The 19,686-nt window shown below is 41.2% G+C and overlaps 3 protein-coding genes across 6 annotated transcripts; all 3 read left to right on the top strand.

The window, feature by feature from the left end:
- Window positions 1-632: 632 nt before the first annotated feature.
- si:ch211-136m16.8 (uncharacterized) lies at window positions 633-5,990 on the top strand. Of its 4 annotated transcripts, none has more exons than XM_061706302.1 (6): window positions 633-846; window positions 2,455-4,434; window positions 5,230-5,431; window positions 5,512-5,555; window positions 5,650-5,741; window positions 5,821-5,990. In XM_061706302.1, the coding sequence occupies exons 1-6, from the start codon at window positions 805-807 to the stop codon at window positions 5,879-5,881; spliced, it is 2,421 nt and encodes an 806-aa protein (XP_061562286.1). In that variant the 5' UTR covers window positions 633-804; the 3' UTR covers window positions 5,882-5,990. The 4 variants fall into 4 exon arrangements, with proteins under 4 accessions (XP_061562286.1, XP_061562285.1, XP_061562288.1 ...); XM_061706301.1 differs by having other exon boundaries at window positions 5,647-5,741; XM_061706303.1 differs by lacking the exon at window positions 633-846 and adding an exon at window positions 859-987 and having other exon boundaries at window positions 5,647-5,741.
- Window positions 5,991-6,506: 516 nt separating this feature from the next.
- On the top strand, window positions 6,507-11,831 carry LOC133418009 (transcription factor 7-like 2). Its single transcript, XM_061706315.1, has 9 exons — window positions 6,507-6,594; window positions 6,964-7,297; window positions 7,384-7,428; window positions 9,582-9,643; window positions 9,749-9,820; window positions 10,323-10,473; window positions 10,549-10,656; window positions 11,197-11,249; window positions 11,506-11,831. Exons 2-9 carry the CDS (start codon window positions 7,007-7,009, stop codon window positions 11,567-11,569), a joined length of 846 nt encoding a protein of 281 aa, XP_061562299.1. The 5' UTR covers window positions 6,507-6,594; window positions 6,964-7,006; the 3' UTR covers window positions 11,570-11,831.
- Window positions 11,832-12,855: 1,024 nt separating this feature from the next.
- On the top strand, window positions 12,856-19,462 carry LOC133417999 (nucleolar and coiled-body phosphoprotein 1-like). Its single transcript, XM_061706300.1, has 10 exons — window positions 12,856-12,997; window positions 13,576-15,485; window positions 16,348-16,393; window positions 16,472-16,597; window positions 17,371-17,460; window positions 17,545-17,670; window positions 17,817-17,915; window positions 18,237-18,308; window positions 18,776-18,847; window positions 19,377-19,462. Exons 2-10 carry the CDS (start codon window positions 13,671-13,673, stop codon window positions 19,406-19,408), a joined length of 2,478 nt encoding a protein of 825 aa, XP_061562284.1. The 5' UTR covers window positions 12,856-12,997; window positions 13,576-13,670; the 3' UTR covers window positions 19,409-19,462.
- Window positions 19,463-19,686: the final 224 nt, after the last annotated feature.

Genomic DNA, 19,686 nt, shown 5'->3' with positions numbered 1-19,686 from the left:
TCTGCTATCCAGAAGTTGAGCTGCACTGTGTTTGTTTACAAGGCAGTTGCTCTTCTTGTCCCTTATCTAATATGTTCTGTGTGAGAACTCATCAATTTATTCTTTTTTATTTGTTTTAATTTATTGTTATGTTTTTTAATTAGATTCATTGATTTAATGGTTAGTTTTAATGTATGGTTTTGTTGTTCATAAAGTGGTTGTTTTTTTTAATAATTGGTCAAATGTAAACAATATATAGTTATAAATATATATACTTTCCATACAGATTTTAAGTAGTTTCTATTTTTTATTTTTATTTTTTTAGTTTACCACCTGGTTTACCACCTTTTTTTGTGGCTAGTTTAGAAAAGTGCCAAGTTTTCATGGGCCCCATAAAATGAGTTGGAGATGAGTTTGACATTTTTGCACACGTTTTCCAGTACAAGTCGTTTATTTAAATAAGAATCAAGCATTTGATTTTTTTTTTCAAAGATTGCGAACCTAGTGAGGATAAGCGGCAGGGAAAATGTTTGAATGGATGACGCTTACATAAAAGACTTGCGATTGGCTCTCTAAAGAGAATATACGCCAATAAAATGTTTTCTTCTTCTCAGCTGCATTTAATCATGCGCCTCATTAACCGGAAGGGTTTCTATTATGAGGAACTGGGGCCATGCACATGAGAACAAACAGATGCGGATGCGAGCCTCTCACCAGCCACGAGAAAAGTTGTGCTTTTATTAGGATTATTTAAAAAAATAATAATAATAATAATAAATACAATCAAATAAAGTTGCGTTTGGCTAAAAATTGGCGTTTCCGGCTATGGATGCAGCGAGAGTTCAGGGGACGCTGTGGAATGTTTTGGTGAGCGCCCACGATGTTCTCCTGTGTGTTTATTTAGATTTTTATTATTGTGGCGTCGGTTGAAAAGATGACATTTAGTTTTTTTTAATGGTGGTCTGAAGTTTCGATTCTGCTATGACTCCAGCACAAACATCTTGCATGGTAAGCGATGGAAAAATAATAATAATAATAATAATAAAATCCCTGTATAGCTAGATTTGGACAGCTTAAGTCGTCACAATTTAATCAGAAATATATATGTACATATGCACCGATATAAACAATTCGTCACGTTATTGCCACTTTCAATCCAGCTAAGTATCTTTTAACCTTGTTTTTGGAAGTGTTGTGTTCGTTTTCCGTGTGCAGGCAGGCTACCATCAAGTCAGCCGTTTTCCTATTCGCATCCCTTCAAATTAAGACTTCCGCCACAACAGGAAGTGCCAGAATGAAATGTCATAGACTTGTCGGTATTTACAATTACTAGGATGCTAAATCTTTCCTTTTGATTTGCTGATTGTTGGTTCGTTTGAAAGGCACCTTTCCACTCTCCTTGTCCGTGCACGCGTGTGTTCGCGTGTCTTAACGTGCGTCACCAATTGACGTCGTTGCTTACCGTCAACTTGACAGCGTCAAGCCTGGACACTTGAAAAACATTCTCATTTTAGTTCGCAGGCCAAATTCACCCCAGTTTGATCTCAAGTGGGCTTTATAAGCTACAAATAACATTTTCACATTGTTTTGGTGTAAATAATTTCAAGTACGTTTGGGAAAATATTCACATGTATTGATTATCTCGTTTCAAATGTTGCAAATCATATAAGCAATCAGATTATTATTTTTTTAACAATTGCAATTTCAGCAGTCAGTTTTTTTCCTTTGCACGTGCAACTTGCCAAAGTGGATCTGTAGTTGTACCATAAACAACTCTTAAGCTCTAGAAATAAATTTTTTTTTTATAAAATGTCCGCATCCGTCTGGAAATCTTGACAATCTCTATTTACTCATTGTACCTTACAAACTATTTAGAAAGAGCGCATAAAAAGTTTGTCGTGTGGGGGCGGGGGGTGTTTTTATTTTATTTTTATTATAGATATTTTAATTAATTTTACTTTTATTGAAAAATAGCAGTGAATGTGTTCTCTATTCCCACTGGCCAGATTGGACCTGACTGGCCGGTTCTGGCCCGCGGGCCGTACGATCGACAACACTGATTAAACCTAGTAGAGACAATTACACACATTTTGGTGTGATGTCAACTATAATGGTAACATAATAATAATGACTATGCAAGTATTTCAAAGATGCTATTGTTCTATAGATGGACATAAAAGCATGATCTCTGTTGCTAACCCAAACAGCAGCACGCTGACGCACATAACTTCTCAAATGAATTCAATTATCGTCTCTTATGTTGACGAGTTTTCTGCACAGTAGTGAAGCCGATCATGGGTCTTTAACTTTGATTTTTGTTCAAGTAGACTTTGAAATGTTATCGCGCCGCAATATTTGTGTGGCACAGCTATGAGCCTTTTTTTTTTAATTGTTTTGGTCAGGAGGGAAAAAAAAGTTCAAAAATATGCAATGAATAAGGTCATAAATTGTTCTCTCTGTGTCCCTGTTTGTCAGTACTACGTAGCCGGAGCCGTCAACAGATTCCTCAGGCAAGAACCTTCCAACATCATCGACAATGATCCGCTGCAAGAATCCACAATTGTGAGCCGTTCTGGTGTTGATGGTCACACTGCAGGCTTCTGTAAGGACAAGTCAGACGTGGCTGCGTGGCCGCCGAATCCCACTATAAATGCTTGGTCCGGTGAAGACGCCCAAAACACTGAAAACAAAGCACCTGAGCAATTAGATAATTCTGCAAAAGAATCTGTGGAGACGTTCTGCAGTTTCACTCATTTGAATCTAAGAGAGAAAACTCCAGGGAATCTCAAAAATTCTAGTGGGCCAAAGACTCAAGAAAAAGTGGAAAATACAGATGGCTTTTTACTACTAGCCTCTGATAGACCAATAAAACTTCACAGTGAAGATCAGCTCCAAGTTGAATCGCAGTCTAAAGGATTAGAGGGCGAGGGTCACGAGGATAACCCGTCTGCAGACAACCAGTCAACAACTAAGATACTAGAACAGGAAGACACCAGAATACCGACTACAGACGTAACAGCCGAAGAAGACATCCAAAGTTATACAACCGAGATACACACGGACACAATTACACTTGACCTCAAACATGCCGTTCATGGCAGTGAAAGGCAAACAAAAGCAGGAAATGTCAAAGGACAATTTGATGTGATGATGGGTCAATCAGAACAAGTGGAGAAAGTAGAGGAGGAGCTTTTTAGTGCGGGCAGCAGGGACACTCGCGAGGAGGAAGTAGCCTCTGTGGTACCAGTAAAACCTGAGGGCAAGATTGCACAGGAACTCGGCGGAGACTTTAAAAATATGCCCTTGAGTGTATGTGATGTGTCACGGCAGCTACATACACCAACATGTGAGGAGCCACTTCCTGAACACAACAATGAGGCTTTTCTAACACAAGGGTTCGTGGAAGGTGAGGATTTCAAGGAAATACAGACCCACAGACATTTACAAGAAGAGATGGAGAACAAAGAGCAGGAGAGCCTTCAAAACAGCAGCCGTGCCAAACACAACTTGATACTTTCCGACGAAATGAAGGCTACGTGTGCGAGTTCGAAGAAGAGAGTCAAACTCTCAGAGCAGGAATTGGATGCACCTTGTGGTGGCCTAACAGGCGACAACATCGAAGACCTTCAGGAAGGGATTGAAGTGGTTGAACTGGAACAAGCTCAAAAGTTGCACGATGCAGCAGGAGATAATAGTGAGACCGGGAGCGAAACAGGTGGATTCTCTTACGATAAACTCCTCGACATGAACAAAGAGTGGATGATTGACGCAGTCAATGCGGGAGGCGACCTCAATGGATCATCGGTTGGGACGGCGCCTGAAAAGTCCGCCGTAGGAAATGCAAGAAACGATACGGAAGAACAAGACCATAGGTTAGGGGAAGAGGTCACAAAAGTTGCAACTGATGAAGCTGTGAAGAAGGTCAATGATGTGTTAAGAGACACAGCAACCACTGTCGATCTCACGACACCTACGACCTGTAACGCCAAGGAAACCGCACTCTGCTCAGTCGGTCACCATCGAGATGTGATTACGGAAATTCCCCTCGCCTTGGGGATACAGACTCCTTCATCAGAGGACAACTTTGACTCCAAACAAGATGAGGCATCTTATGAGAATCTGTCTTTCGAAAAGAGGGAGCAACAAATAAGGTCCGACACAGAAAGCTTCATCGAAATATCATGGGACCTCTTGGATCAGTCCTTTGGCGAATCCCAGGCATCCCCTTGCGCCACAGAATTGACAGCAGCCAGCGCTGCTTTTGCGGTTGAGCAAGCCAACGTTCAAAAGCTTCTCGAGAGTAACGCATCGGCAAGCTTAAAGACAGATTCCGAGTTGCGTAGCCGTGGCTCTGAGGTGTCACTAAAGAAGCTAGCGAGGTGTTCTGGTGAAACCTTAAAGATTTCTCAATCATTGGACAAGGTGGAGGAGACAAAATGTGAGGTTGACATTCAGGTATGATTCCCTCCTTCATCATTAATGGTTCTCTAATCAGTGGCGGTCCTAGCTTGAATGGCATGCTGTGCGAGACCCGAAAATATTTTTTCTCAGAATACTAACTTACCCCTTACTTTGGTGTAATGTCAGTTTGAACCTAAACAATGGAGAGAAAATCACAACTTTCAATAATTATTTTTTATTTAACCACTTGACAAAGCAAGTAAACGGGCCGTGACGGTCACTTTCTACCAGCGAGCTAACCTTTGCTCCTCCCCCGAATAGAGAGATCTTCAAAGAACAAAGAGATCAAACTTCCTTATGGATTTACCTCTAACGTCTGCGTTAATTGGTAAAGGCTCAAAATTCCCAAACAAACCCCAATGATTTGCGTGTCATGATGCCAATAAAACAATTTCAAGTAGTCTTTTTTGGGGGGGAGGGGTCATGTTGCCAAACTGTGCGGCCACACGTATTGCATATATATGCCACAAATGGCCACTCTCTCCAATTACTTCCCTTGACATCCACAACTTTGTCAAAGAAGCAAAAAATCGAGCTGCTCCTTTTGGTTTTGTTCGATAGTTGACTTCAAAATGAACACGATACAAACTGTATTTTACAGGATGAAAATAAAGAATGTGAATAAATGGTACTCTTAACTAGTTATTGTAAACATAAACTATCAACATTTTAACCTGTTAAAAAAAATGTAAACTGTTACCTTTTATCCAAATGTTAACTAAAACTGCATTTAGACATCTAAAATCAGTCATAACACCTGTGGTTGTTTTTTTTTTTTTTTCATTGCAGACGACCGGCATTGCATTGAACTTTGCGCCGCAAAGGTCAAGAATGGCTGTGAAAAACCCTCACGTGAGGCCACCAAAAGATCGCCGCTCCCTTCTCATGAGGCCCTCAATGGATCCTGTATGCCCTCCTCCCCAGCCGACATCCAAAATCTCTACAGATGTGCATGCATTGGGAGCCTTGGGATTTGGAATCAAACTACCTGGTAGGTTTCTTACAATGTACAGTGGAATACAAAAGTTTGTCGTCTGTAAAAACATGTCACATGTTGTTTGGTGGTTTAAGGGCTTGGTTCAGGGTTTCCTGTTTTGAAAAAGTTACCAAAGATGGTAAGTGCTGGTCAGCCACAGTATTGGGAGCCTGGTTTCAGGTTTAAAATGTTTATTGTTCGGTTTATACTCCGTGACCGTTTGATACCAGCAGGAAGCTGAGCCCAAACCGGTGCCGAAGGCCGATGCGACCAAACAAGCTGATGTGCCACATAAACCAAAATGGATGCCACCAAGACAAACAGGGTAAATGGAAAGTCAACTCTCATTTTCTTCAAGGCTAAAAAGCAGTGCATTATCTTTCTATTTCTTATGTTCTATTTAGATTTGGAAATCCATTCATGTCAGAGCTCAAGACCAAATTGAAGAAGGCCACCAAGAACTGAGACAAATTTTACATTTGTGTGTATATTCTGCATATATTATGAAAGATGTCAAGAGGAATGTAATTACTCTATTGTTAAAATTTTGTAATAAACTTTAAGTCCAAAGCAACCATTTTTTTTCTAGTCCTCTTTCTCAACTGAAACACTGCCATGTGATGTTTTTAAGTTACTTTTTGCGCACCTAGAAATTATAAATGTACTCTCGTGTTAGAAATTTAACAATCTTCTTTGGGGTTTCATATTGACTCTAAATCTGCACCTAATTGAATTCTTTTTTTTTGGGGGGGGGGGGCTATATACTGTAGCTTTTTGCAGCCAACCCAAGACAAAAAATTACTGTCAACAATGTCTGATAATATGCAACTGTGCCTCCTACAGGCTGCGACATCAAAGCAATATAAGCCGGCGTTTAGTAGATGCGACGATTGTCAGACTGTGACACCGTTGCCTCGTTATTCCTTCCTCTCCCCGATCGTACCTTTCATCTTTTAGAGATAACGGGCCAATAATTTAGGAGTTAAAAGTGCCCTTAAAAAAAAACCCAGACTTAACAGAAAACTTGTTGTTGTTGTTGCCATGGTGACTGTAAGGCAAGTTGATGATGTCGCAAAGAGACCAAAGGGATGAAAGACACTTAGCAGGTGGGTTGGCTTCAGCATGTGCTGGTGCTTAAGTCTTCAAGATACGGCTTATTAACAGCAAAACTTCTGTGGGTGAGTACAAACATAATTTTGGGAAAACCTACTTCCTGTTTGTAGAATTATTTTTAAAAATGTTGCAGTTATTGATAGATATGACTTTCTAATGTTGCAGTTATTGATAGATATGACTTTCTAATGTTGCAGTTGGTGGTTCAGGATGTGTTTGTTTACTTAAATAAACTGCACATCTCCAATGTTTGTTTGTGCCCTGCGATTGGCTGGCAACCAATCCAGGGTGTGCACCGTCTCTCGCCCAACGTCAGCTAAAATAGGCTCACTAATGATGAATCGGGAGACTTTGTAGGCATCCTGTGTATTTGCTCCCAACTCTTGCTGCCACGATGATATGTTTTTCCTTAATAATCATGCTTTGCCGACTAGGTTTCTGACAGCAGGCTTCCTTATTGAACGTCTGTGCTGTCCAATGGATCGAGATGAGCTCTCAGACCAGCTGGGCATTCTTTGCGATCAGGACATGATGGGCGACACGCCCATCATCGACCTCCCATCATCCCAAAGTCTCCCTTCACTGCGCGACCCCGCAGGCGACAGCATCTACACAGAGCTTCGGACCGTAGAGGGCGAGGTGGACGGCTCGGGTGTGTGGTTCCCCGTCGGGAAGATGCTGGAGGTTCCAGCTCCGATGATGGCAATGGCTCCCGCTTTAGAGCCACCGTGCAGTCCTGGTTTCATGATGCCTTACAGTCATGGCCTGGTGGGTCAAGATGTTGATGAAATGATAGCTCTGAGAAACGAGAGCGAAATTAAGAATGGTCTGTTGGCTCTGCCCTTCTTCCTCAGAGTCTCCCCTATGAATGGTCTGCCAGTCCCTTTCATGCTCACCTGGTAGGTAAAGACACACTTGGTCAGTGTTTGCTCATATTGCAATTAGGCTGAAATCGTTTTGTGTGGTCTGACATCACCACATTCAATAGTCAAGATGTTTGTCATGTGCACAGTTTAATAAAAAAAAAAAAAAAAAAAAAAAAAACACTGAGCAATGGAATTCCGACGTTGCTCGTCCCCATCCTCTTATACAAGGAATGTAAAAGGATTTAAAGAACAATTATGAATAGAAGATAAATACTCAAAGAGGGACAGGCGATGTACGTAAGAGCAATTTCAATTTGTTCAAGATCGTCAGTAGCAATAGTAAAAAGCCCTGGATCGCGTCTGTCCGCCCAGTGACATCGAAATCATGTTAACGCCGCATTGCAAAGGCTGAAATCCAACCAAGATGAAATATCAAAATAAGCTTGCTTTTTGTCTGCCAAAATATTTCTTCTTCCCAAACAATTTTTCAGTAAGAGCATTACATTTGCGTCATGCATTTTGTTTTGCCTTAAATCTTAATGAGATTATAATTTATTGACATTTGGTAACTGATAAGGACTTTATCTTCAGGTAAATAAGAAATACCATAATTCTACATAGGTGAAGGTAGTATAAATCGGTGCTGTATCAAAGTTTACTGTTATATTGTAAGATAATTTTGTTCATACAAAGTTTTTTCTTGTTTCGTAAGACTTTTTTTTTTTTTCCTTCCCCCTCCCCTAGTAAGTTACAACAGGAGGAAAAGATAAGCTGTGAACCCCCTTGGCCCTGAGGCTGTAACTGACAGAAGGGCACACAATATTGTTAAGGCGCCGGTTGCAATGCTAAAATGACATTTAGTTATATTTTTTGATTTTTTAATTATGACCACATCCATCCGTTTTCTATAATACTTGTCCTCAGTTTGGGCCTATTCCAGTTGACTTTGGGCAAGAGGTGGGGGGGAGGGTTGTACACCACGGGTTGGTCGACAGGCTATCAAAGGAAAGTTATTTCCACAAATGCTGTATTGTTTGTTCCATACAAATATTGTGCCACCCTAAAATCTTGCACTTTATATTCGAGCATCATTAACTGAAGTACAAATTTGAAGTGACTGATACGTTCATCTTGATTCGGCTCTGCTGTAAACTGCACGTGTCCGACTTACTGCCGTCGTTTCCGGTGAGGGTTGGACTCCGCCAAGGCTGACCTTTGTCACCGATTTGGTTCATAACTTCTATGGACAGAATTTCTAGGCGCAGCCGAGGTCCGGTTCGGTGGCCTCAGTATTGCGTCTCTGCTTTTTGCAGATGTGGTTCAGTTGGCTTCATCGAGCCTTGACCTCCAACTCTCACTGGAGCGGTTCGCAGCCGAGTGTGAAGCGGCTGGGATGAGAATCGGCACCTCCGAATCTGAGACCGTGGTCCTCAGTCGGACAAGGGTGGCGTGCCCTCTCCGGGTCGGGGATGAGATCCTGCCCCAAGTGGAGGAGTTCAAGTATCTTGGGTTCTTGTTCACGAGTGAGGGGAAGAATGGAACGGAAGATCGACCGGCGGATCGGTGCAGCGTCTGCAGTGATGCGGACTTTGTATCGATCCGTTGTGGCAAAGAAGGAGCTAAGCCGAAAGGCGAAGCTCTCGATTTACCGGTCGATCTCTGTTCCTACCCTCACCTATGGTCACGAGCTGTGGGTCGGGACCGAAAGAACGAGATCCCGGATACAAGCGGCCGAAATGAGTTTCCTCCGCAGGGTGTCCGGGCTCTCCCTTAGAGATGGGCTGAGAAGCTCGGTCATCCGGGAGGATCTCAGAGTAGAGCCGCTGCTCCTCCACATCGAGAGGAGCCAGACGAGGTGGCTGGGGCATCTGCTTCGGATGCCTCCCCGGTGTGGTGTTCCGGGCACGTCCCACCGGGAGGAGACCCCGGGGACGACCCAGGACACGCTGGAGAGACTACGTCTTTCGGCTGGCCTGGGAACGCCTCGGGATTCCCCCCGGAAGAGCTGGATGAAGTGGCTGGGGCGAGGGAAGTCTGGGCGTCCCTGCTAAAGCTACTGCCCCCGTGACCCGACCACGGATAAGCGGTAGAAAATGGATGGATGGATAAACTGCATGTGAGTGCTGTATGGGCCAGTCTCACGTGATTAAGACGATACTCAATTCTGCATCCATGTTTGATTCCAGTATGAAGAGCCAGCGATGATGATGCAACCTGAGGGTGTGAACTTGGCTACAATTGGACACCTGTAAATGAAAAGACACGTCAAACTACGAAGCCGCTTTCTGCGTCGTATGCTTCATTGTTTTACCTATTATTAGCCGTGTGACGAATGTGACTCTTGTCAAAACAGGAAAAATGATGTGCCACAAAGAAATCAGTTTCCTTGTGTTGCTGCGCCATCACCAAACCCATCCAGATCAAAGTACGTCACATTTTTTTTTTCTTTCCTGTTTTCAGTTGAAGTGTGTCATCCAGTAATCTCCCGTTATAATAGGAAGACCCATACGTAATTGACGCCCTTCAAAATTTTTGATAAGGTTCAAATGATAAATTGAAGGATTTAAGGACTTTGTCATACAAAACACATATGGTATGAAATTAATTTTTTATTTTAAATGCACCTGCAATTGTATGTGTAAATGTGGCAAAAACTCTTAAGATCCATTTTACAACCCAGGCTAATCTTAGCTCCTGCAAGCCGAGATGTACTTCCTTGGGACCAATTCCTATTTAGACATGGCTTTGGTGCCATCGTGTGGAATCTTAGAGCGTTGTAGAAAGAAAATGTAAGGGCGAATAGGTTAAAAAATAACTAATAGCGAACTGCCAATAAGCAAGGGCATTAGTGTGTTCATAGTTATGTCAAGAAGCAGCATTTTCTTCTGATCTCATATTGTTTATGTTCAAATGTGTTGTTCCTGTAGGAACGGGAAAGGTGAGAACCAACGGGATGAAAAGTACATCAAGAAGCCGCTAAACGCCTTCATGCTGTTCCGGCAGGAGCAGAGGCCCAGGGTTGTCGCTGTGTTCAACATTCGAAACAGCGCTGATGTCAACAAAGTGGTTGGACAGATGGTGAGCGTGCCACACAAGCCAACTCCCAAGCACATTTGGTGCTTTTGCGGTAAGACTGTTGTCATGTGTCCACAGTGGAAGTCATTGCCAAAAACAGAGCAGAGAAGGTACTTTGAGCTTGCCGATGCTGCAAAACTCCTCCACACCCAGCAGCATCCCGATTGGTCCTGCACTGAAAATTATGTAAGTCTACATGGCGATACTCGGGCCAATTCTGTCGACTGTTACTTGCAGAGTACAAATACTTTGTTACTGTGCCAAAGTATATTTCCCCCCCCCAGGTACCTGTGCTTGAGTATTTTGTCCCACAACGCTTTACTTACTGTATTTCAACACATTCCTACTCATTACTTCAAACAAATCAAAAGAGCATTGTTGCTTTTTTTTCAAAGTTTGATAATGACATGACGACAAAAAATAGTCAAATGCAGTTGAGATTTTAATTGATTGAGATCTTGGACTTTTAAGGCAGGTAAACCTGGGATGGCATCAACATTATCCATGCTATCAAAACAGTTATAATTGACAGTAAATTTAGTTTTTACTTTTGGAGTTACGTACATTTCAGATTGTGTAATTAAGTGCAGGAGTTAAATGAGCATTTTTTTTTAAATTTTTTTTTTTTAAATAAGTATGTGCTTCTATATAAGTGCAGTGTGTGAGTGCTTCTAGCAACTGTGTTGGTATGTTGGTAACTGAATCGTTTGTGTGTCTGTGTTTCAGGGTAAAAAGCGAAAGAGGCAAAGGGTCAAAGTTAACGGACAGCAACGGTCAAGGTAAAAAAAAAAATAATAATAAAAATTAAAAAAAATCAGAAAAGGTTAAATGTAATTCATTGATGTGCAATGTTATCCAACAATTCATTGCAGTACTGTATAATGTAGTCCTTTCAGTGTTCTGATCAAATATATATATATATATATATTTTAAAAAACAAGGTTCTCAACATGAAATCTTTATTTGAATGAAAAAAAACAACAGCAACACGGTTCTCAACATGAAATCCTTATTTGTGTTGTTTATCATTTGTAGAGGACACTTGCCAGACCGCAAACCCAGACTTGGCGTCGGTCGAGGCTCGTGCAACAAAGGATGAGGGTCGTCAGAAGGCGGCCAAGTCCCAAAAGCAGCTGCGAGTGATGCTGGAGTTTATGCTTTAACCCAACAGCCTGCCGTCCTTCACTCTGTTTCTTAAAGGTTCAATAAAACTATTCGGAATACCGAATTTGAAATGTATGTACCGGAATTCTTGGTCTTTTGGTTCACTTTCCGTCCACAGCAGTGGCTTAACTTTGACGTGAAAGGTAGGAGAGGGAGAGGCTGGACAATTGGTACTTTGTGGGCAGAGTGTGCGGGGTGGAGCTGATTTTTGTATTTATTTATTTATTTATTTTATTTTATTTTGTCCCCCAATTTTAAATGCGTCAGTGTATTTTGAGGGTCGCGTGGACAACAAGTATGTATAAAACGACAGCATTAGAGCACTGGTTCGCAAGAAAGTGTAGTATGCTGCAGGCTCCTAGTATGTAAAAGAATCCCAATTAAATGTTCAAAACTGCATTTTGTTTTTCAACTTTAAAAAAAAAAAAAAAAAAAGTTTAGTGCTGAAGTACAACTCAGTTGTGTAATAAGCAAAATATATTAGCATTTAATTGTTGCAGAATTGTTTTTTTTTTTTAAAGGTACAGTTTTGGTTTTTGTGCAATACATTTGATTTTAATCAGTACAGTTTTTTTCTTCTTCTATATTTACACATGGTGTTAATGTTACAACTGTGTGTTAAAATTACTTTTTAGGAATAAAACCTGCGCCTTGTTTTTGAACACTTGGACTGACTACGCTACTGTATTTTAACGTTGGTCGTCATGGGTTAAGGTTAGGTTCATACCCCCCCCGCCCCCCCCCCCCTTTCGGCTTGTCCATTTAGGGGTCGCCACAGCGCGTCATTCTTTTCCATGTAAGCCAATCCTCAACCCGTGCTATCTCTTCTCCCTGTAGCCTCACTCTTCCCCCACCACCCCTCTCATTCATGCACATATATTCTGTTTTATTTGGGCTAATCTTCATTCACCTGCTTTCCAGTGCATGCCTCCATCTTTCTAAATGTTCCTCCACCTGCTCCCTGCTTTCACTGCAGATCACAATGTCATCTGCGAGCATCATGGTCAGCCATGTTGTGGAGGTCGGCGTTCCCATAAAACGGCAATGCATGGACACTAAGAAATGAGTGTCACTTAGGCAAACAAATTGTGCAGTTTCGCCATCAAGGCAGTGGAGGGCGGTGTGGGCATATTGTTGAAATACACAAAGAAGACATCCGCAAATGTGATTGGTTGGAATCTTCTCGACTGTCATTTAAAACTGTACCGGCACATCCCTGTTACTGTTAGCATATTTGGTAAGTAAACAACATGGCGCGGCGACCTTCTTGTGTCATGGCCAACTCGAGCGTCGCGCGTTTGTTCGTTTTGCAGTTTTGATAAAGGCAACGAGATGGAGCGGAGACCAGTCTGAATTGTCTCGGGTAAGTTTTTACTTCGTCAACTGACATTACGAAGCTGCTGTGTGTTAGCAACTGGGAAAAAAATAAAAAATGGGGACGGCAGACGTTACGCTACAGTTGATGCTTTTCATCATCATTGTACTGTTTGAAGTTTTTGGGGGGGCTTATGCAAGTATAGTGTGTGTGTATATATATATATATATATATATATATATATATATATATATATATATATATATACACATTCCACTTTAACATGCCATGTCAACACGGAACCAAAAAATATTGTTACAATCATCACCTTGCAAGAAATAAATTCTTGAAATATTTCACCCTGTGTAAAGAATTTATCATTCATGGGTTTCCACTTTCTAAAATGAGTTACAAAGTATATCTTTTTCTTGATTTAAAAAAAAAAAAATAAGATGTACGTGTACTATGTATTATAAACAAAATTTTACTCTGACATGGGTTGAATTTTATCCAAAATGACAGTTGTGTACACCCATTTCCATCAAAGAAAATGATTAATAACAGTGACTTGATTATGCAATGTGATGAAAAACTGTCTAATTCAAGCAATGTTTTTTAATCCACAGGCTGCAGACACGTTGAAAATAAGTATATTCCATTAGAGCAGTCCTGTTTGGGTAATTCCAGCCTAGTTGTCATAACCAACAGAAAGCGATTAACTATGGCTGATTTGGTACCAGGGTGTTCTTCATCTGTTGTGGAAAATCAGAAGGTGGAAATGAGAGAAAACATACCCCCCAGAGCAACGGTTCAAGCTAATAGGCAGTATTTGTATGAGGAATACTTCCCAGATATTACTCTCATTGATGTCACACATGATTTTGACAGGGATCAGACTAAGAATGATTTATCTCTACTTAAAACCATGCCAAAAACGCCTCTGACTGAAAGGACATTGGTTAGAAAGTCTGCTAGGGTAGTGGAAATCCCGAACGACCCCACTCTGACGCCAAGGATGGAGGAAAACAAAGCAAGTGTCAGCCAACCTCGCAACTTGGATACAAATGCTTCTATGTTTTGGTTGGATAATGAGTGCTTACCAGACATTACTGAATGCTCATTCGATTCCATTACTCAGCAGAGTATAAACTTTACTATTAACTTAACTGCGTCTGACATGCAATTTAACAACAGTTCACAGAAAGCAGCCGTTGACTCTAATTTAGAACGTGTAGAAACTTTGAATCTTGATGAAGCGACCAACAAAACGTCCAAGCCTTCATGTCCATCCCAGATAACCTGCCCTCAAAATGATGACGGAAAGATGTTGGAAAGCAGTTCTAGTGACTGTCACCGCAGAACTTTTGAAGCTAAATTTCCCTCTCCGTCCAAAGGAACAGCAGCAATGTCTGAAAGCAGTTCGACAGATTGTCATCACAATACCTTGGATAAAAATCCTGCCTCTCAGTCCAATAGCATTGTAACCATGGCAGAAAATAGCTCTAATGACAGTCACCATAACACATTCGATGCCAAACTTCTTGAATCCAGCAACAAAATAACCTTGTCCCAAAGCACTTCAAATGACAGTCACCACAACACCTTAGATTCTAATCCCCCCTCTCAGACAAATGGCACAATAACCATGCCAGAGAGTAACTCCAGTAACAGTTGCTGCAACAACTTGGATTCTAACCCTCCCTCTCTGTCCAGTGGCACATTAGTCATGTCAGAAAGCCGTTCTAGTCACCAAAACACCTTTGACGCTAAACCTCCTGAGTCCAATGGCACAATAACCTTGTTTGATAGCAGTTCCGGTGACATTCACCGAAACACCTTCGACGCTAAACCACCTAAGGCCAACGGCACAATAAGCATGTCTGAAAGCCGCTCAAGTGACGGTCACCACAGCACTTTTGATGCAAATGGCATGAGAACCATGTCGATAAGCAGTTCAAGTGACAGCCAACCTCACACTAAACCTCCGACAGAGCCCAGCAGCACAGACGCCAACGCTGATGCCAAGGTGGTTGAGCACCTTCAAGGCAAGTTTGAGGCCAGTGTCTGCAAAGCGGCAGCATCCAGGCCTGGTCAATGTGAGGCGAAGGATAATTCGCAATCTCAGACTTTTGACCAAAGCGTGGATCCAGATGACAACAGCAAAGCTTTTTATTTAGATGACATTATCGATTTCACGCATGAGAATTTATGTTCTTCAACGCCATTGACTTGCGGTAAAATGGTCCCCTACGCCGCCAGGCCGGATAAGAGCAAATTGCTGGCGGCTCAGGAAAGACCGTATGGGGATGCTGCCAGTAAGCCAGAAGTTCAGATGCAGCCCCATGTACCACCAAACATCACCTCTGGTCGAAAGATATCCTTGTCTCAACCTGCTGTAAAATCGCTGCCGCCTTCGTCGAAAGCTCCATCACTGCTGATGAAGTTCAAGCCGACAACGTTGCTTCCAGGACGGGGCGAGGTGCCGGCATCGGGTCTCCCCTTGTCGAGACAAATTTTGACTAGCACACTTCAGGAGGTAAATAAAAGGACTGGTAAGATTGGGGGTCTAATAAGCAGAGGTGGAGTAAGTCACATATATACTTTGTGCACAGGTATATGCATGTCATAAGCAAATTACTGTGAAAGCAAAAATCTCTGTTGCTCAGCCACAGCATAGCGTTTATTCATTCGTGCGAGCTGCTTTGCACTCAGTATCTATTTGTTACTTGCGTTAAGTACACATTCACAGTAAAAGTTTTAATTTTTTTTATGGTCCCCAACCAGTCTCCGTATTGTCTATTTCTTTAGACTTCATAAACTCATAACTGACATGAAGCTTATTTAATCTTTGAGCAGCTATCTGTTAGCTAAACTGTGAAGTTAACGTCGCTACACTATCAAAACTTTGGCGGTTTTATAGTGACTGATGACGTTGTCGTCTCATCTTTGAGCTGCAAACCGTGCAAGTTTTTCTGCTTCGTTCTTCCTTGATACTTGATGAGGTTGCCACTTGCACTCCACTTCATAGGATACTGGCGGGTTAAGTTCGTGCATGTTACTTACACGCATGTTACACTAACAATAACTTTCAAAAATAAAACAAATGGCACACTATTTTTAAAAAGATGTTCAAATGGAAACAGGCTTGTCAAGCTGTGTGGTTCAAGTCTACAGGAAATTAAGTTGAGTCCCAGCAATATCAAGTTAGTCAAGTGTTTCATGAGTTTTAGCACAGCAACTCCCAAGCCCTAAAACTTGCGAGTCACTCAAGTCATGTGACTGGGTTCCCCCGCCGCTGCTTAAAAAAAAAAAAAAGTCAGTCACTAAAACTACCTCTGCACATTTGAAGACTCCAATTGAAAAATGACTTGTATTTATTTATTTTTTGTCCATTTAAGAGTTCAGCAGTGTCCAGTTCATCCAACCTGCGAGCAACCACCACAGGTAAGTAGAGTGAATTCTCATAGTTGTGTGCCGATAGTTTTATGGCGCAACCTTGTCTTCGCACTGCATTGACGCAAGTATCGAGGCTGCCAAAGTCTGGAGTGGGGAGGCCACTGCTCAGTGGAAGACCGTCAAGCCTCCCGCATCTCAGACAGCCATCGACAAGGAGCAGCACGCTGGCTTCCTCAAGTGCTGATAAAAAACGTCAGTATGAAGATGTTGTGTTACACACGGTGCACCAGAGACACTCAAAGAATATTAAAAAAATAAAAATAAAAAATCGACATACAGTATACATCTTTCAGGTGAAATTTCCTGGTAAACTTAATTTGGGATTCTCTAAACTTTTGAGTGCATATGTCCTGTTCTTCAGTGTTTCAGTACTTTTTGCAAAACTTGCTGTTCTCCAACAAGTAGCTGAATGGCAAAATTCAACTTCAGGTGTTTAATCCATTAAAATTTCGAAGGATGTCCACTAGTCTACCTTTCTGTGACTCTCCCAGTCTCCCTGTATCTGTGGCAACTTTCGTCTGAGAACATCCTGTTTGTTCTCGCATTAGGATCTTCTTAGCTCATGAGGTCAAAATGTGAATACCATGATTTGGAGGACTGTTTAAATATGAATTCCAATTGAACCAGGAAATCTATTGGGTTGATAGAGGAAAAAGAGTTTTGACTTTTGCCATTCAGCTCCTTTTTAGAAAGAGCAAGTTGAAAAAAGTACTGAAACGAACCGTTGGACATTCAAAAGTTTAGAGAAGATTAAGTTAACCTGTAAAGGATCTAGTGCACTTTAGGTTCATCCTGAAATGTCACCGGAAAGTCAAGTACACTAACCTTTTTTGTGTGTGTGTGTGTGAGTGTGTGAGTGTGAGTAGTGTGGTTACATTGATAATTCAATGGCTTGTCCTCTTGGTCAGGTTTAAAATGAATGACTTCTTTAATTAAAAAAACAAAATGTAACTTTGTCTCCTTAGCGTCTAATGCTGTGGTCAACATCCCCCAAGCAAGGAAGCGTGACTTAAGTAGAGATGGGCAATTTATAGCCAAGAAGAAGACCAAAACTGGTAACAGTGGGGAAAAAGATTCACCCCCTGTATAGTTAGACTGCTACGTTACTGACCGAGTGGCTGCTCTCCGTGTTCTTTCAGGTGTCCCCACGTCATGCAGTCATGTTGTGGCACCAGCGCCTTCTGCGGATGCAACAAGCACCATCAAAAGCTTGACGCAGGCTACGCAATGTCAGCGAGCACCGACGGCTAAAACCTCAAAAGACGGTTGGTTGGAATTGATTGACGTAGTCCTAAATACACGCTGCAGGGGTCTGGCAAGTTTAATGACCTTGGCATTTGTGGGACTTGCTGACACCGTCATGTAATTTTATGGCTTTTTATTTGCTTCTAATAGTTTGTCTTGTCTTCAGATGCTACAGTGTCCTCAAGGGCTGGAGATGCTGTCACAAGAACAAAAAAACTAAAACTGCCTGTGATGAGTCAGAGAACTCAACTGGCTATAAGTCCAGGTTGGTTTAAAAGGGCTGTGAAATTCTGGGAATTTTCAAAATTGAAAACTTTCCGTGGGAACCAATGGGAATAAACCAGGAATGTCCAAAACTGAAGTTGAAGGGAACTTAATATGGTTGGGTAAAATATGTTTGAGTGTAATCCTGACTAAAGCAACCAGATTTCATTCAAGTACAGTTAAACATCTTTACTATTCCTAATGTACAGTGCTTACTGCAGGATTATTGAGACCATGCCCCAATTAGCCAGGCCTGCGTAGGTACAGTATAAAGTCAAGATTTGTCATTGAATTTATGCATGTCTATTCTTTTTTTCCACAGGTTGTGCTAAATGCAGTGTGCTGGAACAGCAGTTTAAAATCCAAACTGAAGAACTGCAGAGACTGAAAGAAGGTAAGACGGGTTCTATCTGGAAAACCATGCTCCATTTAAAAAAAAAAAATAATAATAATAAATAAATAACACCATGGCTTTAAATTTATTTATTTATTTACTTCTTTTAATCCATCAAATACTGCAGCACAATCAAATGTGCATAACACACTGGGGAGTTATTGAGACCATGCGCTACATTCCATTACATGAACAGAAGATTTTAGGCTCTTGATCGAAAGGTGAAGGGCTCATTTTATTGAACATTTTGAAAGGGACTTGGAATTTTGGCTCGATGGCGGCATTTGTGTTAATATTTCCATAAGTTTGGTAGGAAAGAGGACGAGGAATAAACTCCCATCTTAAAATAAAATCTGTTGCAATGACATTTACTTGAAATTATCCAGCCCTTTTGCAGGCTGACGTAGGTAGAGTATAAAGTCAAAATTTGCCATTGAATTGATGGATGTTGTTTCCTTTTTTTACAGGTTGTGCTAAATGCAGTGTGCTGGAACGGCACCTTAAAATGCAAACTGAAGAAGTGCAGAGACTGAAAGAAGGTAAGATGGGTTCTACCTGGGGAAAACCATGCTCCATTAAACAAATATAATAAAAACACATTTCTTTTTTACTTATTTTAATCCATCTGATTACTGCAGCACAATTAAATGTGCATAGTTCAAGTTCCAGTTATTGAGACCGTGCCCCTGCAAGCGCTACATTCCTTCATCACATGAACAGATGATTTCGTGACCTATTTGAAGCAAGAGGGGCTCTTTTCATTTAACAGTTTGAATAGGACTTTGGTTCCAGCGGGTTTATGTATTTTTGTATCCTGCTTTGCTTAAACTTCCTGGAAATTATCCAGCCCTAGGTTCAGTATAAAGTCAAGATTGTCATTGGATTTATTAATGCTTATTCCTTTTTTACAGAATGCGAAAAGAACAAGTTATATCAAGAAAACTTTTTGTTTTTTCGTTTCTTTAATGCCACTGCTTTATATTCTTCTTTCTTGGTTATTTTAACCCATCAAATACTGTAGTGCGATATTATTCTGTTCCTGTTTTTAATGACCTGTTTTTCCCCCAGAGCTACTAAGGAAGCAAGAAGAGGATGTGTGAAAGAGCATCAGCATGCCTCTGTAAATTTTTATGTATTAATAAAGTTGGGCTGCAATAAAATCAATTAAAAAATAAATTATTTGTATTATTGTTTTTATTTTTATTTTTTTGCTGTTTCCCTACTTGGCTGGTGAAGGACTGTCCTGCATAGTAACCGGTCGTTCACACGCCTGGTGGCAGAACACCTGGTTAGGCCCACTCTTCTTGTGGAATGAGACAATATTATTACTTATTTATGTATTTTTAGCATCAGAAAAACTTTACATTTGAGTGCGTGC

Source organism: Phycodurus eques, chromosome 19 (genome assembly GCF_024500275.1).
Source record: "Phycodurus eques isolate BA_2022a chromosome 19, UOR_Pequ_1.1, whole genome shotgun sequence".
Lineage (NCBI taxonomy): Eukaryota > Metazoa > Chordata > Actinopteri > Syngnathiformes > Syngnathidae > Phycodurus > Phycodurus eques.
This window is presented reverse-complemented; position numbering and strand designations above follow the sequence as displayed.